Below are 24385 nucleotides of genomic sequence, written 5' to 3'. Positions count from 1 at the left end.
CCAAGATAAGTTCTTTGAATGCTTCCCATTTTGCATTTGCTGTTGGTAACATCATCAGTTGGTCCCACTGTATAGAATTTAAATACTGTCTCAGTCCATCGTAGTCGCCTTTACGAAAGCAATAACCCCTCCCTTTACCCCTAATGGTAGTTACCTCTTTGAGTAAATCCCACTTCAGCACACTGTGATCACTGCCACCTAGTGGTTCATTTATCTGCAGATTCTTAATGCATGAAGAGTCACAGCTGATAATCAAATCAAGAGTATTCCTCCCTCTAGTTGCCTCCCGAACATGCTGATTTAGCGAGGGGAAAGCCAGGGGTGTATTCAACTCTGGCAGTAAGCTAGAGAATCTTGTAATAACTGAGAGTAAAGTGGAGGAGAAATTGTTGAAGATAAATACAAGAAAGGCACCTGGGGTGGATGGGATCTATCCAGTTATATTAAAGGAGGCAGCAGAGGAAGTAAGTAAACCCTTAGCCATAATTATGAGGGCTTCCTTGGACTCAGGGGAGGTATCCGCAGACTACAGATGTGCAAATGTGACCCCAATTCACAAAGGAGGATCAAAGGCTGACCCAAGCAATTATAGACCTGTGAGTTTAACTTCTGTTCCAGGAAAATTAATGGAGGCACTAGTTAAAGAGGCACTGCAGGATCATTTAGACAAGACTTCAGTTATAGGTCGGACACAGCATGGTTTTGTTAAGGGGAAGTCTTGCCTGACCAATTTGATTGGATACTATGATGCAGTCACAAAGGAACTGGATGCAGGGAATAACTTTGATATTATATACTTGGATCTTAGAAAGGCTTTTGATACTGTTGCACACGGACGACTGCTGCACAAATTGGAGCAGTGTGACATTGGAGGCAAATTGCTGCTGTGGATAAAGGGATGGCTGAGGGGGATAAGACAGTGAGTGGTAATCAATGGACACTGCTCATCGTGGAATAATGGTATTAGTGGAGTCCCTCAGGGCTCAGTGTTGGGTACATTATTGTTTTCTGTATTCATAAATGATATTGATGATGGTATATCAAGCTAAATGTCGAAGTTTGCAGACGATACCAAGGTAGGCAGGGTTGTCAAGGACACTACTGACACTATGCTGCTGCAACAGGATCTGGAAAGGTTGAGCAGATGGGCTGAGAAGTGGCAAATGAAGTTTAACATTGACAAATGTAAAATGTCAACTCTGTGGTACTACACTGACAGTGGTAGAGAATGAAAGGGACCTGGGGGTGGTTGTGCAGGCAGATATGAAGTTCTCTGAGCAGTGCAGACGGGCTGCAAGAGTAGCTCATGGTGTATTGTCAATGATATATAGGAATTTTTCTAGCAGGGATAAGGAGGTGATTATTCCATTGTATAAGGCAATGGTCAGGCCACACCTAGAGTACTGTATACAGGTCTGGAGGCCTCATTTCAAGAAGGATGTAGAGCTGCTGGAACGAGTACAGAGAAGGGCAACAAGATTAGTGAATGGAACAAAGGGGTGCTCTTTCGAAGAACGGCTTAAGTTTTGCAAATTACAGTGTCTGGAGACTAGGCACCAGTGAGGTGATCTGATAGAGATGTATAAAGCATTGAATGATTTGAGCATGCTCAATGCTGATGGGATTCTTCCTCTCGCTCAGAATAATCACCTGAGAGGGCATAAATTCAAATTGAGGAAAGACAGATGTACGATAGACGTGCGAAAATTTGCCTTTAGCCAGCGAGTGGTTGGTTGGTGGAACAGACTTCCATCCCTTGTCGTGGAAGTTGATAGCCTAAATAAGTTTAAGGCTCAGCTGGACAGGTATTTTGAACGAACAGAGGGGTGAAGTGGGAGTGGTTTTTTTTTTTTTTTTTTTGGCTGATGCTGCATAAGCTTGCTTTCTTGCATCATATGCCTCTACTAATGCTAATGCTAAAGACCTTCCAGGAGTGAATCCGTATTGATGGTGCAATTAGTCCCCGTTCCAATAACAAGTTGTTTAATCGCAGGGCAATTAAACGTTCTAACAGCTTACCAAGGTTGGCCAATAAGGCTATAGGCTGATATGACCTTGGTTCCTGACGGGGGGCTTGTCTGGTTTCCTAATCAGCTTGATAAGGGCAGTCTTCCACAGATCCGGGAAAGTTCCAGCATCTAAACATTTATTCAAAAGTTGTAAAAGTATACTGGGCTTAATCTTAGCGAGATGCACAATAAAAGTATTCTTCAGCATGTCCATTTCTGAGCATTTCTTAATTTTCACTTGCTTGACCGACGTGTCCAACTTGATGGCACTAAATGTTTATATTCATAGTTTATCGTGTGCATACTACTTTTCACCGATTACTTTGGTATTGTATACGTCTCTTTTTTTTCCCATTCTGTTATTATTGAAGATTTACATCCAAACTTATCTTTCCTTGATTATGCTATCTGACTTCTTGGCGGTTACCTAAAAAAAATCCTCATCACGGTTTAGCTCAGTTTACTGATAACAGGAGACTTCTAGTTAATCAGTTTATTTTACAACGTTACTTATTAATTTTGAATGTTCTAAGCATGCCTTCGACCTAATCGTGCACTTCAGGAAGAATCAAATATTGACATATTTCTTCTTTCCAAAATGTCATATTGGGTTAACGCTTAGGTGGTTTGCATAGAATTGATAGTCTCTGAACATCGCGCTATTGAATTCAAAATTTCTAATTCAAGAAATTACTTAATAATCCACCCAACATATTAACTTATTTTTCCTTACAGCAAACTAAATGGAATAGATTTTTATAAATTATAAATAACGAAGTTTAAATTTTGATGTCGTTTCCATGAATTTCACTTCTATGGATTATACATTAGTAGTATTACAGGTCATTTGAACAAACTTTTCCCAACAGGGAGGTCCTTGGAAGTGACATCAGTGCCAAGGTAACTATCGTACTATAGTTTGTCACCCATGATCCTTTGCGCAAAACCAACCGCGTGACTGGATTTGTTTTCTCTTCGCTGCCAGGGGGGCGCCACTTGCTTATTCCCAATTTTTTTGGCTACTGCATAGTGCCACATGATTTTTTTCAGAAAAATAATTATAGCATTCAAACTGAGGTCTTCATACTCCACGGTGAACAGGATAAACTCTAAGACTACTAAGATATAAGATTTTTGAACTTTTCTGAGAGCAATGTAATCTTTTAAATACAACCTGATTTCCTTAAATTAAAAGTTACTTCATATCAAACAGTTTGAAAATATTCATTTCTGAAAATTATAAGTAATCCTTGCTGTAATCAAAGATACAGCTAGGATTCAGCTATAGTCTTTTACCTCTTACTTATTTACAAAGGAGACATTATCAATAATAAAAAAATGTGCATGAGTCTTTTCTAATAATAAGTTCTCAATTCTGATACTGTTCCATTAACAACACTAAATAAAACGCAAATTGTGATTGCCGGCTTTTCACTTTATTAATTCTGGGAGCTTTTTCAGATTGGATCAATAAGTGCTGGACACCATTTGAAACAAACTTCACAAGGCTGCCATTGGAATTTTCAGTGATAGTAAGAAACTTATAAACAACACTAAATAGGAGGCAGATCTTGAAAACTATTTACAAAACAGACATTATCAATGTGCATGAGATAATAAAGTTCGCAATAATGATAAAATTCTATTTACAACGCTAGGATGCAAATCTTGAATACTATTTACAAAAGAATCATTATCATCAATAAAAATGTTCACGAGGCTTTTCTAATAATAAAGTTCTCAAAAGTTATAAACATAACATACCATTACAATATGTTATGTTTATAACATACATCCTGTTATGTTTATAACATACATCCTGTTATGTTTATAACAGGATGCAAATCTTGAATACAAAAGAGACATTATCAATAATAAAAAATTGTGTGAGATAATAAAAAAAATTTCGATACTGATAGAATACCATTAACGACGCACACCCTGTTACTAGGTTGTTTGTTAATTCTGGAAGTTTTTTTTTTCAATCGGATCCTCAGGTATCGGGCTCAGTTTGAAATTTCACAAGATCAACATGAACAATCTGCTCACACAAGGAAAGATATAATTTATTTGTCAATTAATTTATTAATAGACAAATTATTACCTTTCTTCACTCGAATTTCAGGCCCTCATGGGTAGCACAGTTGGTAGAACTGCCATCCTCCCCACACAGGATGGAAAAGACCTGAGTTTGAAGTGAAGATTTTATGGACCTCTTTTACAACTTGTCTGAGTTAGTCGGTCCTTAGACGAGGGTAGTATGTTTTATTTTTATCCCGGTAACTCCGACTTTTTGTCCTACAAACAGAAAATTGACCACAGAACACATGCAATTTACAGACAGCATACACAGTGTAATGCAGCCTTGGTCGCTGATGCACCTAAAAACACCAACTACCACACTCGAATTTCACCGAAATGGGAAAGTTGGAGGAGCCCCAAACTTCGGAAATCATAGCAAGGACTGTTATTCAGTTTTATATGGTTTAGAAATCTAAAACTACATTAGCAGTTTTTGCGAAGCGTACCTTTATAAAAGGAATATCACCATAGAAATTGCGATTTTTCATGTTCTCGTGAACCATTACTTTCGTTATATTCTTTATCGGTGTCTAGGAATTTACAAAATCGTCCGCAAAGTGAACATATTGTTACAAAGCTTCTCTTTCGAGCCAGTTGATGTGAAGATTTCACCCCACCTCCACTAACCCGACGCTACTACCTTCAGTTTGTATTTTTTTTGTAATATGTAAACGTAGCTCGACTTCGCTTTCCTTTCGATTCACCGCATTGACTTTTGACAAGATTTGATTTTAAAAATCAAACAAATTGACGCGAAGAGCTGTAAAACATAATTTTCTTACCGAGGTTAGATTCGTTGGCAATACTGAAACTAGACACTTTAGGAATAATTTTCACAGAGCTACACCTCCGAACTACTTGACCAAGAGGTTAAAATCAACGTCGTGCACCTATTGGAAAAACTGAGGGGGAAAAAAGTACACATAATACAAAATATTCAAGTTCTGTAACTGTGAACCATCCTTTTAGTCATAAAGTTCTTAAACAAAGTCCTCTCCTCCAATACCATAACTGCAGACCAAAGTATATGATTTAATTAGAAGTCGTAGTTCTTTCAATGGACAACACATTTCCGTTTCAGGAGTTTGTGTGTGTGTGTGGTGGGGGGGGGGGATGACTCTTCACTTTCTGAAGTGTCCATAGTAAAACTGATAAATAAAAGATTTCTCTCTGTTCAAAAAAAAATAAGAGGAGAGGAAGTTTCCTACATGAATGTTCTGTTATTGCAAATGAAAGAAGAAATATAGATTTATTCCCTTAAAGCAGATTTATTCCCTTTTTTTCTTATTCTCACTCATAATGGAATGTATTTTAGTGATTAATAAATAGTTAAAATACACCTCAGCTGTTGAATTAATCTATATTCCTAAAAATTGAAGCGTGCACATACATGTTGTATGCTACTGCCGCTAACAACACAAGTTCAAACACAACGGTGGGAAATTTTCACTTATTGATGAAGCGCTGACCAATTTCTTTGTTAATTCTGACCAGTACTCATGTGTATGACTCCATATTCACCTTACATATCCATGCTAACATGAAGGAAGCAGATTGAATTATGACAGGCGAATCTGGTCTCCCATCTCTGCTAAAGACAACCATAGATCCTGCTGAAAATGTATATCGGATACAATTTTCAAAAGCCAAACACGAGCACGAAATTGAGCTGACTTATTTACTGTGCTCTTCACAACAATGAATTCAAAGTAATATTTTTACTGCTTGTAACATAATTAAAAACTGTTGGGGGAAAAAGCGTAGAAACTCTTAACACTTCAAACTGTATATGGAACAAACCTCAAAAGGGTGCTTTTTATCCAAAAACACTGAAAATCCCCATCAGTGCTTGCCTGCCAGTAAAACACGCAAAGAGGAGCATGTGATTACATTAGTCAAAAAAAAAATTTCAAATTATTATATTAGGATCACCCATAATTCATTAAATAAAATTTATTTTGTGTCTGTAAATTGCGTGTGTTCTCTGATCGATCTGCCTGTTTTGCTAGACGAAAAACTCACAGTTTCTGGGAGGAAAAAACCTTGCTATCTACGCCTGAGACCGACTAACTCAGTCAAGGAGTGAAAAAAGACCATTAAAGTTCCTCGCTTCATTGACGGGATTCGAACCCGGGCCTTTTCCACCCGGTGTGGGGAGATTACATTAGTAAGAGATCAGAGGTCTTTTTTTAAGAGACGAATGCATTCCCAGCGTTTTGTGTAAACACCACCAAACTGGTGTTCACTTTTGCTTAATTACACCAGTCGGCATCAATTTCCTCCCTGAAATAATTTCGACAGATTCGCGTAGAAAATATGCTCAAAAACACAGATATGTGCTTAAAAAGTACTCATCAGCCTCAGTTTTAATATCATAGGTTATTATCATTTTTCACAGGCCCTGCAAGTAAGCATTTTCGTATTTCAAAAAGTTTGAGTTTCAGAGAGCGAGTGTGATGAACAAAATTGAACAGTATTTGTAATAAGTTGTATGCATAGGTGCGTGCACTGTGTTTAAATTAGAAATCTGCAATATCTTAATTGTGTTCTTATGTGCACGTACCTCAACCATACATGAAATATGTCGCATTCTTAGCGTAATAAGCCTGATAGCTTTTGCTACATTTGCGGAGAAATCGTAATAAAATGGCAGCAGAAGCCACTGTCACAAGTGAGAAAAGCCCCTGAACTCTGTTTTGGATGTAAGGTCGGAGATCAAGACAAACTATGGGCTAGAGTATGATTGGTAGTCTGTCTCATCTCTCAGTGGTGGTGGGAGGCAACGTAGGATCCCACTAGGGGACCTGCAGCCAAGCAGCCAGAGACACAACTGAACAAAACACCACACTACATAAACCAGACACTACACATTTTCCTGGATTTTGCAGTAGTTCTGCATTCCATCACAGAGTACATATGGCACAGATGTAGGAAACCACCACTGTCTCCTGACCCTAAACACTATGCCACTGGGTGGAAAAGGCGAGGGTTCCAATCCTATTAATAACGCAAGGAAATTTTATGGGCTTTTTTTTTTTTTAACTCTGTAGCTGAATTGGTCGGTCTCAGGCACAGATAGCAATGTTTCCCCGACCAAGAATCGTGGGTTTTTCGTCCAGAAAAACAGGAAAATCGACCAGAGAACACACGAAATTTACGAACATAATAGACTTGGATAGTTGAATTAATACTCCGGATGACACTAGCGTGATATGTATTTAAGGCATAGATACATAAAGTATGATCAAGGTGAAAACTACAGATGTAGGAACGTGGGTTTAATGAAGCATGCTAAGCCACTCGTCGGTTTTATTTAGTGTGATGTCATGTTTGGTTCTGACTGGCTTCTTAGCAACAGTCAGCAGAATAGTTTCTGGTTAGTTCCTGCCTTTTCCAAGAGGGGGCAGGCTATCTGTTCACTTGCTATATCACTATTGGGGCTACCTGAAGTCTGGACAAGGCTACAAGACAAGAAGCCCATGAAGATTTAAAGGAGTGAAGAAGAATGGGTAGAGATAGACAGAGTTACAGGAGAGAGAGAGAGAGAGAGGGAGAAGAAAAGTGTCTTCTCCCTGGAAGTACTGAAAAGAAGAGATGAAGTATAAAGCATAAAGAGTGTGGTCAGATGTCTGTTGAGATGATGAGTTTCAGATGAGTCATATCAGTTTCACATTGAAGAGAACCTGCCTTTGGTAAAAATGGCACCTCTCATGATCAGTAGACATGCACGAGTGGGGTCAGCATAATAGACATCACACTGTGTTTCACACAATCGTCAGTAATAGCGAGGCCCCGGGTGCCAAGCGAATGTGACTGAGCGATTTATCTGTGCTTTCACTGCGATTTTCTAAAAAGTGAATTATAGTTATCTTTTACGTTCCTGTCCTTATAAAATTTATTTATTTAATAGCAGCTCTTGTTAAAAAAAGTACTTTACACTTGGTATGACCAAGTGTAAAGTACTTCTCACTTGGTGTGACCAAGTGAGAAGTAATAGGTGTTAGTAATAAATATATAAGAAATAAAGAAAGGTGGCTTTCCTTCCCACTTGGTCACACCAGGCACTGCTCCTGCCTCCCCGTGGCGGGGTCGGTAACCTTGGCAGAGAAGTTCATCTGCCAGGGGCTAAGAGGAGCCAACATGGAACAAAATATGTTTCCAACTTTAGAACCGCCAAGCTGTCGGCCAGACACAGAAAATGACCATAATTCGTCGCAAGCAAAGAGCTTGAAAACCAATCCCTCGGCGACAGACTTACCTGCATTCTTAATAATGCACTCCCTATCTGAACAGCCTCTCAGTAAGCTATCCCCCTTTCTGATTCAAAAACACCTGGAAAGTATTGCAGGGTCTCCCAAGACGGTTAAGAGACTGCAATCAGGAGACTTACTTATTGAAACTCTAAATTGCAGGCACTCTGAAAAATTACTAAAAAAGACAACTTTCGCTGGTATTCCAGTGAAAGTAACTCCACATGCAACCCTAAATACATCAAAGGGTGTAATATCTAGTTGGGACCTGATAAATGTGACGGAGGAAGAAATTAATAAAGAGCTTCAGGAACAAATTGTAATTGCTGTAAAAATAATTATGATCAAGAGAGATAATATTCTCACACCTACCAGAAATATTCTTACCTTTAACAGTCCAGGCCTACCCTCATCAGTAAAAGCTGGATATCTACTTTGCCACACTCGTCCTTTCATACTCAATCCGTTGAGATGTTATAAATGCCAAAAGTATGGCCACTCTCAAACGACATGAGAGGGAACCCAGTTTGTCCCAACTGTGGATCCTCCGATCACATTCAAAGTGATTGTTTGGCGAAAGAAATGATATGTCCCAACTGCAGAGGCAACCATCCTGCTTACTCTAAGACATGTGAGAGGTGGAAAACGGAGAAAAAAATTGTGAAATATAAAGTTGAAAACAGAGGTAGTTATCAGGAGGCAAGAAAATTAATTGCACCCAGTATACCTAACCGTACCTATGCCAATATTGCAAAAAAATATCAAACCATTGCCACACAAACCGATGTTACCGTTCCTTCAAACACACCAATCTCTGACTGGGCTCGGGCTGTCCTCTCTCAGCAACAGTCCAGTGCCGTTAAGCACTCAGACCAAGCAAATAATACGCCTCTCACAATACCAGCAAAATCTCAATCTCCGCAGTGAATGCCACTACTAAAAATAATGCTAGTTCCACTTCAAAAAATATTATTCAGGACACATCGATGGATGCAGAGTACCCATCCAAACAGGAAAATCCGATTCTGGAAATATTTGCAGAAGATGAAATGGACACCGGTCGCACTTCCTTTCCAAAATGAGACAAGCCGAAGCCTGAATGCCATAAGACAGCCACGTTAGGTACAGCTTCTTCTTCTAAATTCAAGTAATGCCTTACATTTTGCAGTGGAATTGCAGAGGCTTTCGTGGCAACATTGACGACATTCAATACTTAATTAACCGCTATTCTCCAGTTGGTTTCTGCCTGAGAGAAACCTATTTAACTCCTGAAATCTCCGTCTCCATAAAAAAACTATTCAATCTATAGAAAAGATTGGAATACATCCGATTCTGCTCGTGGTGGTGTAACCATTTTGATTAGTTCAAAGATTCCGGCTAGACAAATCGCTCTCCTAACCCAAATCGAAGCCGTTGCGGTGCGTCTGATTACTCAGATCGCTTTAACAATTGTCTCAGTTTACATCGCACCAAATCATACTGTCTCTTATAATGACCTTGAAGAACTTTTAAGACAGCTACCCTCTCCTGTCTGCTTGCTAGGGGATTTCAATAGCCACCATCCTCTATGGGGATCATCTAAATTAGACAGCCGCGGCCGAATGATTGAAACTAGAAAAACAAAACCTTACTCTTCTTAATAGTGGCTCGCACACCCATATACAGTTACCTACTGGAGAGACTTACGCAATTGACCTATCCATTTGCTCCCCGATACTGTTTTCAGTCATGCAATGGTCCGCTCTGGCTGATCCCATGGGCAGTGATCATTTTTCGATTGTTTGTAATCTATTGACTACACAACCACCATTACAACAGCCCTGCAGGAAATGGAAATTCTCTAAAGCCGATTGGGCCAAATTTCAGTCAGCAATCACTCTTGACAAAAAAACTATTCAACTACATCCCATAGATGAAGTTACTGATTATATTACATCCCGTCTTTTAGTTGCAGCTAAGTACTCAACTCCATTATCAAATCCCCCATCCCGACGGCATTTCAACTACTGGTGGAACGAAGAGCGCACAAAAGCAAAGAAGGAAAAAACATAAAGCATTTAATTTATTCCGTCGATCTCCAACCACAGCAATCTAATTAGCTACAAGAAGCTAAGGGCAAAGGTGTGTTACATTCAAAAGCAGGCCAAGAAAGATTCTTGGACTCGGTTCGCGTCTACTATCAATAGAAACACTGACTCTAGACTAATATGGAAGAAAATTAGGCAGCTTTCTGGGAAGTTTCCAACAGTTCCTTTCCCAATTCTCTCCTGCAATGAGCAAGAACTCTATGCTCCTCTAGATATAGCCAATGCCTTGGGCAAAACCTTTGCTCAAATCTCGAATGCATCAAACTACACTCCAACATTCCAGAAAATTAAGGCCGCCATCAAACAGAGACCTATCAACTTTCGAACCTCACTATCACTTCCATATAATCAGCCTCTGCAATATTGTGAATTTTTACACGCCATCAGAGCAACACGAAACAGTGCCTCTGGGCCAGATGGCATATATTATGTCATGTTGCAGCATCTCGATGACAAAAACCTTACAACTGCTTCTAGTCTTTTTTAACCGGATCTTCCTGGAAAATATTTATCCAACCTCTTGGCACCATGCTACAGTTTTGGCGTTTTTGAAACCTGGAAAAGATCCCTCCAGTCCTAATAGTTACAGACCAATATCTCTGTCAAGTTGCCTTGGTAAAATTCTTGAAAAAATGATCCACAGTCGACTTGCCTGGATCATTGAAACTCAACATCTACTGAGTAATTGTCAACATGGCTTTGGCAAAAACAGGTTCTCCCTAGATCTGATGATCAAGGCGGAATATGAAATTCTCAATGCCTTTGTGAAAAACGAACACCTTGTCATGATCTGCATTGATATAGAGAAGGCATTTGATACTACCTGGAGGTATGGCATTCTCAGTGACCTATATAATCTTGGTCTACGAGGGAACCTGCCCATATTTATTAAGAACTTCCTCAAGAGCCGATCTTTCCAGGTCAGATATCAAAATTTCCTTTCTGCTACATTCTCGCAGGAAGAAGGTGTACCGCAAGGATCCGTTTTGAGTGCAACCTTGTTTGCCCTTAGAATTGATTCCATTACAAAAGAACTCCCAAATACTGTAGAGGCTTACCTTTACGCTGACGATCTCTCTATTTCTTGTCATTCTCAGCACATGAGATCTATCGAAAGGCAATTGCAGATGTCCCTCAATAAAGTACAAAAGTGGGCTGAGCTCAATAGATATCGTCTTTCCCAACAGAAAACAATTGCGATCCACTTTTGCAGTCAACGCAAATTACATACAGATCCTGAACTTCGGATTTGAAATTCCACCATTCCGATTGCCAGCAATACGAAATTTTTGGGACTAATCCTGCACAGTAAGCTCAACTTCTTTGAACATGTTAAATTAATATATACTGCCTATCTTAAAAAGATCAACGTGCTAAGAGCTTTATCTGCCCTCTCTTGGAGAGCAGATCGTACAACAACTTGGCTGCTCTTATATAGAACACTGATTAGATCCCGTTTAGATTATGGTGCTCCACTTTACGATTCTACCCGAAGGAGTGTGATACGCTGGCTGGATCCTATTCAACATAATGCTGCGGATTGCAATTGGTGCATATAGGATATCTCCAACTCAGAGTCTATACATTGAATCTCATGAGTCCCCCTCTGCATCTTCATAGAAAAATGCTATTACTTAAATATGCAGCCAAAATACAGACTTGCTCTTCGCATCCTATTCAGCCATACCTTTTTATTCAACCACTACTCAATCTCTACAGAAATAAACCAAGTAAAATACGACCAGCTGGCCTACGGCTCCTTGAAATATCACAGAATTGGAATGTTCCTCTCCACAATAGGCAACAGATAAACAATTACTCTCATCCACCATGGACCACCTTTCCTCAATTGACCTGCGATACCTAATTTCTTCAATGAGGAAAGAATCGTCTACCTGCACTGACTGTGCAACAACTCCATACTACACATATTCAAACCTGTGCTGACTTCTTGCCGATATATAGGGATGGTTCCAAATCTCATTCAACTGTTAGAGCAGCAGCAGTGTTCCCTCTGCTATCATATCAGCTTCTCTTCCACCTGAGTATAGCAACTTTTCAGCCGAACTGTATGCAATACAATTAGCTCTAGAAGATTTGACTCTACATCCATCTGCAAAATATATAGTTTACACTGACTCTCTCAGCTCAATTAGAGCAATGCAGAATACCTCCCAAAAGAATCACCATGTTTTAATGAAAATCAGGAGTTTGTTATTGCAGATTTATCATCTTCAACAACTTGTGAAGTTTTGCTGGATTCCAGCACATTCAGGCATAAAAGGGAAAGAAGTGGCTGAGATATCTGCCAAAAGTCCAAGTTTAGACCTAACCTCTGTCCCTGTTCCAGCGCCCGATTATAATATCTTAATTCAAGCAGCATGCCATGCATAGTGGACAGAGTTATGGCATAACCAAACGAATAACAAACTTTTCCAGTTGAAACAAGACCCAAAGTTCTGGCACTCGGGCAATCAGACAGTGCGGCGGGAAGAATTGGTACTCACACAAATGAGACTAGGACACACCCATCTGACTCACCGCCATCTACTAATGGGCGATGATCCTCCTCAGTGTCCACACTGCTTAGAACATCTAACAGTCAAACATATTCTGATTGACTTTCCACACTATCAACAACATCGAGCTTCAATACTTCAAAATCTGGCTAATCGTCGAGAACCATTGATATTACATCATATCATTGGAGAGGACGCAAATGTTAACGAACTTTTCTGCTTTTTAAAACAAATTGGAGTGTATCATCTTTTATGAATAGGTTTCCGAACTGGAATTAATTTAAACTGGCTTCATTATTAATTATTTTCTAATATTCTTACGAATAGGCGCACTATAGCCATAGCAGCTAATGCGCCAATAAACAACCATACCACACACACACAGTAATAGCGAGTAACTGTTAGTGTCACCCAGAGGAGAGACCACTTGGTGTAGAAGTTTTCCGTGCCACCAGCACTAGCAAATCCCATATATTAGCTGAGTAAATAGCGGTGAGTGCTGCAATAAAGTCGCTAGTGTAGAAAAATATTCCAGACCATCAGCAGTGTAGAAGAATGTTTCAATCTGTCAGCAGATTAGATTGAATAGTATGCAAGAATGTTCTTTGCTCTCGGCGGATTAAGTCCAATGGTGTGGAAGAATGTTTCATTTCATCAGCAGTAGTTGAAACCGACATTAGTAACGACAGCAGCTGCCAATCAGTAAGAGGGATACTCCCATGGTAGAGCAAAGCATAATTCTTCTTCTGTCTCTTCTTCTATCCTTGGACCATGCATAGCACGGTCCAAGGGCAATAAATAAAACGTCAAGGAGATGCAAAAGAGGAACTGGAAGTGGGAGTTACATGAGTAGGAACTGTTGATGTTCTAGTTGAAAGTGCACTGTAGATGTAGGTATAGATATTTCAACATAGGTTTTCTAGAAAAGGAGAGAAGGAATTACTGCTGGAAAAAAAATTATCACAGATGTGTAAGAAAGCAGTGTTCCTGTCCACAGAAAAGGGCAAAAGTGCCGAGAGAGGGTACGGTTATATTTGGCATCCTTTCGCAAAGAAAAATAGAAAAAACTTCTTTACTTATGTAAAAACTAGAAGGAGGGGGATGAATCACATGGATTCAATTGATATCGAATGTTGATGATCCTGCTCGGGTTGATGACAAGCTGAATAAGTATTTTGAATCTTCAATCACACATGAGGAAATCTTTAGGGGAGTGGATTCCTGACGTTTATCAAACCCTACCACAGGGTAAATGATTTTGTAATAACTGAGAGGAAAGTAGAAGAGGAATTGTTGAAGTTAAATCTAAGAATACAGCTGGGGTGTTTAGGACCTATCCAATTATATTAAGGGAGGCAGCAAGGCAGGCAAGTAAATCCTTATCTATAATTATGAGTGCATCCTTGGATTCAGGAGAGGTCCCCGCAGATTGGACACATGCGAATGTATCCCTAATTCATAAAGGGAGATGAAAGGATGACACAAGTCATTACAGACTTGTTTAACTTCTGTTCCCGTAAAATAATGGAGTCACTAGTAAAAGAAATAATGCAGGATCATCTAGACAAGGGTAAATCTTGTCCAACCAATTTCATTGGATTTTACAATGTGGTCACAAAAAACAATTTTGTTATCATATACAGAAAAACAAGATGCATGGTATTTCAGAGACTGCTGGGAGCCATTGTGGTACAAGTAAACACATGGGTTGTGTTAGGGTAGCTAAGAATAGAAACAGGTGCAGGTATACTTGCGTGTACACCAATGCTAGGAGTTTAGTAAATAAATTTCATGAATTTGAGGTATTGCTCAAAACATCGAAGGCAGATATTGTTGGGATATCAGAGACGTGGTGTCACACAGATATAAGGGATGCGGAACTGCAATTTGGGGAGTACAACGTCTACAGAAAGGATAGACAGGATAGGAAGGGGGGGAGGGGTTATGCTATTAGTTAAGAAACACATCAAAACCAAGGAAGTGAAGCCAGTCGACATCGCTGGACAGTGCAGTGTGGAGTCAGTTTGGTGTGACATAAGCATTGGGAGATCAAAATTGAGAGTAGGAGTGTGCTATAGGCCTAATGACTCTGATAAGTATAATAAGGAACTGTACAGGGAAATAGAGTGGGCCAGTAAATCAGAGTGTCTTATAATGGGAGATTTTAATTTCCCAGATATTGACTGGAATTTGGGGGCTGGATACTCACACACTAGAAGGGCTTTTGTGGATTTATTGGATGATTGTTTTCTACATCAGCATGTTCGGGAGGCAACTAGAGGGAGTAATACTCTTGATTTGATTATCAGCAGTGATTCTTCATGCATTAAGAATCTGCAGATAAACGAACCACTAGGTGGCAGTGATCACAGTGTGCTGAAGTGGGATTTACTCAAAGAGGTAACTACCATTAGGGGTAAAGGGAAGGGTTATTGCTTCCGTAAAGGCGACTACGATGGACTGAGACAGTATTTAAATTCTATACAGTGGGACCAACTGATGATGTTACCAACAGCAAATTCAAAATGGGAAGCATTCAAAGAACTTATCTTGGAAGCTACTAGGCTTTACATACCAACTAAGAAATATTGTTCAAGGTTTAGGCCAAAATGGATGTCAGATGAACTAATGAGGCATATGGCAGAGAAGAAAAATGCATGGGATACTTACAAATTAACACATGACACAGAAGCCTATGATAGATACAAGTTGATATGCAACCAAGTTACAAAGGAGGTTAGGCAGGCGAAGGCAGATTACGAGAAATCCTTGGCAAGGGATGCAAAGAAAAACAGCAAAGAGTTCTTTACTTATGTAAACTCTAGAAGGAAAGGGATGAATCAGATTGGTCCACTTGATATTGATGGGTCAAGTGTTGATGATCCTGCTCAGGTGGCTAACAAACTAAATGAATATTTTGCATCGACATTCACACATGAGGAGTTATTCAGCGAGGGGAATGCCAGAGGTGTATTCAACTCTAGCAGTAAGTTACAGAATCTTGAAATAACTGGGAGTAAAGTGGAGGAGAAACTATTGAAGATAAACACAAGAAAGGCACCCGGGGTGGATGGGATCTATCCAGTTATATTAAAGGAGGCAGCAAAGGAAGTAAGCAAACCCTTAGCCATAATTATGAGAGCTTCCTTGGACTCAGGGGAGGTACCCATAGACTGGAAATGTGCAAATGTGACCCCAATTCACAAAGGAGGATCAAAGGCTGACACAAGTAATTATAGACCTGTGAGCTTGATTTCTGTTCCAGGAAAATTAATGGAGGCACTGGTTAAAGACGCACTGCAGGATCATTTAGACAACACTTCAGTTATAGCTCAGACACAGCATGGTTTTGTTAAGGGGAAGTCTTGCCTGACCAACTTGATTGGATACTATGATGCAGTCACAAAAGAACTGGATGCAGGGAATAACTTTGATATTATATACTTGGATCTTAGAAAGGCTTTTGATACTGTTGCACATGGAAGACTGCTACACAAATTGGAGAAGTGTGACATTGGAGGCAAATTGCTGCTATGGATAAAGGGGTGGTTGAGGGGGAGAAGACAGAGAGTGGTAATCAATGGACACTGCTCATCGTGGACTGATGTTATTAGTGGAGTCCCTCAGGGCTCAGTGTTGGGTCCATTATTGTTTTCTGTATTTATAAATGATATTGATGATGGTATATCGGGATTAATGTCCAAGTTTGCAGACGATACAAAGGTTGGCAGGGTTGTCAAGGACACTACTGACACTATGCTTCTGCAACAGGATCTGGAAAGGTTGAGCAGATGGGCTGAGAGGTGGCAAATGACGTTTAACATTGACAAATGTAAAGTACTACACATGGGAAACAGCAACCCCAGAGCAACGTATCAACTCTATGGTACAACACTGACAGTGGTAGAGAATGAAAGGGACTTGGGGGTGGTTGTGCAGGCAGATATGAATTTCTCTGAGCAGTGCAGACGGGCTGCAAGAGTAGCTCATGGAGTATTGTCAATGATATACAGGAATTTTTCCAGCAGGGATAAGGAGGTGATTATTCCATTGTATAAGGCGATGGTCAGGCCACACCTAGAGTACTGTATACAGGTCTGGAGGCCTCATTTCAAGAAGGATGTAGAGCTGCTGGAACGAGTACAGAGAAGGGCAACAAGATTAGTGAATGGAACAAAGGGGTGCTCTTACGAAGAAAGGCTTAAGTTTTGCAAATTACAGTGTCTGGAGACTAGGCACCAGCGAGGTGATCTGATAGAGGTGTATAAAGCCTTGAATGGTTTAAGCATGCTCAATGCTGATGGGATTCTTCCTCTAGCTCAGAATAATCACCTGAGAGGGCATAAATTCAAATTGAGGAAAGACAGATGTAGGATAGACGTGCGGAAATTTGCCTTTAGCCAGCGGGTGGTTGGTTGGTGGAACAGACTTCCATCCCTTGTGGTGGAGGTTGATAGCCTAAATAAGTTTAAGGCTCAGCTGGACAGGTATTTTGAACGAACAGAGGGGTGAAGTGGAAGTGGTTTTTTTTTTTTTTTTTTTTTTTGGCTGATGCTGCATAAACTTGCTTTCTTGCATCAAATGCCTCTACTAATGCTAATGCTAATGCTAACAGTACTTGGATTTCAGGAAGGCTTTTGATGATGTTGCACATAATAGACTGCTGTACAAATTGGAACAATATGGCAATAAGGGAAAATTACTCTTATGGATAAAGAGGCGGTTGAGTGGGAGAAGACAGAGGGTTGTTATCAATAGATATTGATAACAACTTTGACTTTCCACACTATCAACAACATCGTGCTTCAATACTTCAAAATCTGGCTAATCGTCGAGAACCAATAGATATTGATAACAACTGCGGAACTCTTCTGAATTTATCAGTGGAGTTTCGCAATGTTCGATGCTGGGCCTATTGTTGTATTCTGTATTTATTAATGATATTGATGAAGGTATATCAGGGTTAATGTCTGCGAGTAATACTAAGGTTGGCAGGATGGTTAATGACAGGTACGACATTATACTACTGCAACAAAGTCTAGAAAAATTAACCAGTAAGGCTGAGAATTGGCAATTGAAGTTTAACATTGACAAATGAGAAGTACTGCACATGGGTAGCAGTAATCCCAGAGTAATGTACCTGTTGTCGGCACTACAGTCAGGGTAGTGGAAAACGAAAAAGACCTGCGGATAATTGTATATGAAGTTCTCTGAGCAATGCAGACAAGCTGCCAGGACAGGACAGGAGATGGGGTTTTGTGCATGATGTAGAGGAATTTTGGTAGCAGGGATAAGCAGGTGATTGTTCCATTGTATGTAGCAATGGATAAGGCACTGTACAGTTCTGGAGGCTTACACTTTTTAGGAAGGATTTAGAGCTGCTGGAGGATACAGAGAAAGGAAATGAGATATGTTATTATTAATATTGCTCATATTATTTCTTCCTGATTCGGGGATCCACCTCGTAACGGGTATTGCTACCAAGTACACAGGGTGATTGTTGTTATGTCTGGTGTTACTCTTGGTCAAGGAACTCTCTGACTATCCTACAGGTGTTCAGGATTGCGACTTTCTGGAGTTCCTTGTAGGTGTTCGCTGGAAGACCTATTGCTGCTAGGCTGTTATGTAGGGTCTTTGGCACCATACCTGTGGTTGACACGATGATCGACATGGTCGTTACTTGTTTCATATGCCACATCTCTTTGATCTCCTGTCTTAGGTTCGTGTATTTCCTGATTTTCTCCCCATGGGTTTTCTCTAGGTTACCAGTGTTGTGTACCGCTATGTCAATCAAAGAGGTAGCTTTTCCCTTCTTGTCCGTTATTATGGCGCGGTCCCAGTACAGCTTGTGGGTTGGGTCTCTAGTACTACCTGGGCTTCACACTTGTACTACGGTATGCTTTCTTCAATCAGCTGGAATTTCCTTGCTAGCTTCTGATGTATTATCCTGGCTACCTAGTCGTGTCTATTAGTGTACTCAGTCTGGGTGATTGCCTTGCATCCCATTGTGATGTGTTGGATAGTTTCTGAGGCCAGGTGGCATTATCGACATGCATCGTCAGGCACTTCGGGCTTCTTGGCGATGTATTTTCTATAGTTTTTGGTGTTGATTACCTGGTCTTTATTAGATCATAAGTATAGCGTAGCTTAACTTTTATGGTCTTTATTATTATTATTTTTGCTGTCTGCGCGGGGAGCACAGTGGTATCGTCACTGTGCTATCCCCACACCGGGTGGAAAATGCCAGGGTTCGAATCGAACTTTAATGGGCTTTTTTCACTCCGTGGCTGAATTAGTCGGTCTCAGGCATAGATAGCAAGGTTTTCCCCCCAGAAACTGGGGTTTTTCGTCCAGCAAAACAGACAAATCGACCATATGCAATTAATAGAACACATGCAATTAACAGACATAAGATGCACAGCAAGGCAGATGAATTTCCTTATTCGGGTCGCCTTAAAATAATAGAATAGTTTTATTATTTTTGCTCTTATATTATTTCTCCCTGATTGAGGATTCCACTTCGTGATGGGTATTGCTACCAAGTGCACAGGGTGATTGTTGTTATGTCTGGTGTTACTCTTGGTCAATGAACTCTCTTACTATCCTACAGGTGTTCAGGATCGCGACTTTCTGGAGTTCCTTGTAAGTGTTTGCTGGGAGACCTATTGCTGCTAGGTTGTTATGTAGGGTCTTTGACACTATACTTGTAGTTGACACGATGATCGGCATGGTCGTCACTTGTTGCATAGTTATTATTATTGTTATTAGCCCTATGATGCAAGGAAGCCTGAGACTTATGCTGCACCAGCCAAAAAAATTCCCGAGTGACCCTAAGAGAGAGATCACCAAAAAAGAGAAGAATGATGATATCCAGCTCAGGACCATGGGTGTGCCAAGCCCACAATCACCATATGTGAGCTCTTGGGCTGAACTTAATCGCTAATACGAAAATCACCGAACTACAAAGCCATAAACCACGAGGGTTCCATGTATTCCAGGTGAACCTAAAAAATGACTGCCATTTAAATAATGTACATGTGTGTGTGTGACACACTAAATTTTGTGCAAAATTTAGAGCATAATTTTTTTAATTTGTGGGTGGTAAGTATCAAGTAACTAAGGCCATAAAGGGGTTAGTATGTATATTTTTTTGAAATTACGTGTATTCAGATTAAGAGACCGGTGGGATTACTTAACAAGTACAGGTCAATGTTGAAAAAAAAGCCGTAAGTTAGGGATTAATTTGACAGTGTCTGCAATTCTGGTGAGACACGATAGGAGGGAGTATATGAAAGAGTCTTGTCAATCAATTCGGCCCTGGAGAGATTGTGCAAGGAAGAGTTGGATCTTTTCTCAGCCTGGTCAGTGCTTGTTAACAGGAGAGACTGTTTCTACAGGGATGGGATACACTTAAATAGAAAGGGTGTAATAATATTTCTTGATACTATGGAGGCAGAGTTAGATGGGTAGGAAAACTGCCAGCTTGGTGAGATACACGGATTAATAGATTAACAATAGCCGCTGGCAGAGGTGAAAGTGATTCTTGCATCGCTTCTATTGAAATACAATTGAGCAGCAGCCTGGAAAACAAGGCAATTGGGATTTTCAGGAGTGCTGGGAGTCATAGTGAAACAAGTAAATACATGGGCTGTGTTACTGTAACTAAGAGTAGAAACAGGTGCATGTATACTTGCATGTACACCAATGCTAGGAGGATAGTTAATAAATTTGATGAGCTTGAAGTGCTAGTGAAGGCATCAAAGGCAGATATTATTGGGATATCAGGGACGTGCTATCACATAGATATAAGCACTGCAGAATTTGAATTTGGAGAGTACAATGTGCACAGAAAGGATAGACAGGACAGGAATGGAGGAGGGATTATGCTGTTAGTTAAGAAACACATAAAGTCTAAGGAAGTGCATCAAATTGATGTTGGTAAACAATGCAATGTTGATTCTGTTTGGTGTGACATAAGCACTGGGAAAGGAAAAATGAGAATAGGTGGGTATTCTAGGCCTAAGGAATCTGATGAGTATAATGAGCAATTGTGAAGAGAAATAGAGTGGGCCAGTAAAACAGAGTGTGTTATAATGGGGGATTTTAATTTCCCAGAGATTGACTGGAATTTGTGGGTTTGTCACTCACACACTAGCAAAGTTGTTGTGGATTTATTGGATGATTGTTTTCTACAGCAGCATGTTCGGGAGGCAACTAGATTGAGTAATACTCTTGATCTGATTATCAGTAGTGATTCTTCATGCATTATGAATCTGCAGATAAAGGACCCATTAGGTGGCAGTGATCACAGTGTGCTGAAGTGGGATTTACTCAAAGAGGTAACTACCATCAGCGGTAAAGGGAATAATTTTTGCTTTCGTAAAGGTGACTACGGTGGTCTGAGACAGTATTTAAATTCTATACGGTGGGACCAACTGATGATGTTGCTAACAGCAAATTCAAAATGCTTCCCATTTTGAATTTGCTGTTGGCAACATAATCTTGGAGGAAATAATCTTGGAAGCTACTAGGATTGATTTTCATACAAAGAAGAAATATTGTTCAAGATTTAGGCCTAAGTGGATGTCAATTGAACTAATTAGACATGTGGCAGAGAAGAAAAATGCATGGGATACATATAAATTAACAGGTGACACAGAAGCCTATGATAAATAGAAGCTGGTCAGTAACCAAGTCACAAAGGAGGTTAGGCAGACAAAGGCAGATTACGAGAAATCTTTGGCAAAGAATGCAAAGAAAAACAGCAAAGAGTTCTTTACTTATGTAAACTCTATAAGCAAGGGGATGAATCATATTGGTCCACTTCATATCGGTGGTTCAACTGTTGATGATTCTGCTCAGATAGCTAACAAACTAAATGAATATTTTTTATCTACATTCACACATGAGGAGTTATTCAGGGGGGGGGGGAATGCCAGAGGTGTATTAAACTCTGTCAGTAAGCTAGATAATCTTTTAATAACTGAGAGTAAAGTGGTTGAGAAATTGTTGAAGATAAACATAAGAAAGGCATCTCGGTGGAAGGAATCTATCCAGTTATATTAAAGTAAGCTGCAGAGGAAATAAGCACACCCTTAGCCATAATTATGATAGCTTCCTTGGGCTCAGGGGAGGTACCCATGGACTGGAGATGTGCAAATGTGACCCCAATTCACAAAGTAGGATCAAAGGGAGACAAAGTTAGTTTAACTGTATTGGTTAACTAAGACTTGTTAGTTTAAATTCTGTTACAGGGAAATTAATGGAGGCACTGGTTAAAGAAGCATTGCAAGATCATCTAGACAAGACTTCAGTTATAGCTCGGACACAGCATGGGTTTGTTAAGGGATGCTATGATGTAGTCACAAAGGAACTGGATGCAAAGAATAACTTTGACATCATATATTTGGATCTTAGAAAGGCCTTTGATACTGGTGCACATGGAAGACTGCTGCACAAATTGGAATAGTATTGCATTGGAAGCAAATTGCTGCTATGAATAAAGGGATATTTGAGGGGGAGAAGACAGAGAGTGGTAAACAATTGACACTGCTCATTGTGGACTAATGTTATTAGTGAAGTTCCTCAGGGTTCAGTGTTGGGTTGATTGTTGTTTTCTGTATTCATTAATGATATTGATGACGGTATATCAGGCTTAATGTCCAAGTTTTCAGACGATACGAAGGTCGGCTGGGTTGTTAATGACACTAATGACAGTACGTTGCTGCAACAGGATATAGAAAATTTGAGCAGATGGGCTGAGAGGTGGCATCTGAAGTTTAACATTGACAAATGTAAAGTACTACATATGGGAAGCAGTAACCCCAGAGTGACGTATCAACTGTGTGGTACTACACTGACAGTGGTAGAGAGTGAAAAGCATTTGGGGGTAATTGTGCAGGCAGATATGAAGTTTTTTGAGCAGTGAAGACGGTCTGCAAGAGTAGCTCATAGTGTCTTGTCAATGATATACAGGAATTTTTCTAGCAGGGATAAGGGAGTGATTATCCCCTTGTATAAGGCAATGATCAGGCCACACCTTGAGTACTGTATACAGGTCTGGAGGCCTCATTTTAAGAAGGATGTAGAGGTGTTGGTACGAGTACAGAGAAGGGCAACAAGATTAGAGAATCGAACAAAGGGTTGCTCTTACGAAGAAAGGTTTTACGAAGAAAGAAGTTTTGCAAATTACAGTGTCTGGAGACTATGCACCTTCGAGGTGATGTAATTGAGGTGTATAAAGCCTTGAATGGTTTGAGAATGATCAATGCTGATGGGATCCTTTCCCTTGCTCAGAATAATCGCCTGAGAAGGCATCAATTCAAATTGAGGAAAGACAGTTTAGGTTAGATGTGTAGGTTAGATGTGAGGAAGTTTGCAGTTGTAGGTTAGATGTGAGGAAGTTTGCCTTTAGCCAGCGGGTGGTTGATTGCAGGAACAAACTGCCATCTGTCGTTGTAGAAGTTGATAGCTTAAACAGATTCAAGGCAGAACGAGACAAATTTGGAGCCAGTGGATGGGTGAAATGAGAAGGGTGTATGTGTGTTTGGGTTTTTTTTTTTTTTTTTTTTTTTTTGGCTGATGCTATATAAGTTTGGTTTCTTGCATCTTGTGCCCTTGCTAATGGTAATGCTATTGTACAGTTTCTTTGCCTGATTTTAATGTAAAAACCTTGTTGTCGGGACATATAATATGCAGCTTCGCCCTATGCTGATTGACAATTGGGGTTAAAAGAAGAAGATGAAAATGCAATCCATTGAAAATTCTTACCGTCTCAATGGTATTCGAACTCAGACGTCTTCCCACAGAATGCCGAAAGGAATCGGGGGGGAGCTGGAAAAATAAGTCGAAGAATTGGGACAAGGAATATGTTTTCCATATTACCATGTTTAAAAAATTGGCAAAATGAATTAGTGGCTATGAAACAGTTTTTCCAAATCCGCTGCTTTTTTTTTTTTTTTTTTTTCAAATTATTTTTCCTCAATTTATTACTGTATAGGGAAGACGGCAGTTGCATCCGCTCTGCTCACTGCGAAAGTTCTACGATGTAGTTTTTAAGTTTTTTCAGTGGACATGAATAAACTGGTGAAACACTGCATATCCCTTAATCGAAAATTATTGTTCGAACGCCACAGACAAGTAAAAATCATTTTAAAAAGTTGCGTTCTGCAGTATATGCAGCATTGTTTTGAAGGCAAGAACAGAATTTAATATTGTTGCCCTTCAGTTTCTGGATCTTGCCGTATGGCAGTGCTTCGTATCATAAAATGTCTACATGTTGTGGTTGGTTTTTCATTGTGTTGTGTGTCACTATAATCTGTTTAACTGATTGTCAAAATGGTCAGAACGATCAGTGTTCAGCCGAGGAATGCCGCTATCAGCCGCATTCTCCTTTAATTCCTTGTAAGAACTTGTAAGGGCACGGTAGCAGTTATTAC

The 24385-nt window shown here is 39.9% G+C and overlaps 1 protein-coding gene across 2 annotated transcripts in view; it reads left to right on the top strand.

Annotated features, from left to right (window-relative positions):
- The first annotated feature begins 24109 nt into the window (after positions 1-24109).
- The window catches only part of amrt (TM2 domain-containing protein 2 amaretto), a 41776-nt gene continuing 41500 nt past the window's right edge, over positions 24110-24385 (top strand). The window contains exon 1 of one of the 2 annotated variants that reach the window (XM_090384831.1): positions 24110-24360. In XM_090384831.1, the coding sequence (XP_090240957.1) occupies positions 24215-24360 (146 nt within the window). In that variant the 5' untranslated portion in view covers positions 24110-24214. The remainder of the gene's footprint in view (positions 24361-24385) is intronic. The other variant, XM_090384832.1, reaches the window with a different exon arrangement.

The sequence above is a fragment of the Mastigoproctus giganteus genome, chromosome 11 (assembly GCF_048544385.1).
Source record: "Mastigoproctus giganteus isolate SK-2022 chromosome 11, ASM4854438v1, whole genome shotgun sequence".
In the NCBI taxonomy this organism is placed as follows: Eukaryota; Metazoa; Arthropoda; class Arachnida; order Uropygi; family Thelyphonidae; genus Mastigoproctus; species Mastigoproctus giganteus.
The sequence above is the reverse complement of the archived record's forward strand: the minus strand, read 5'-3'. Positions and strand labels throughout refer to the sequence as shown.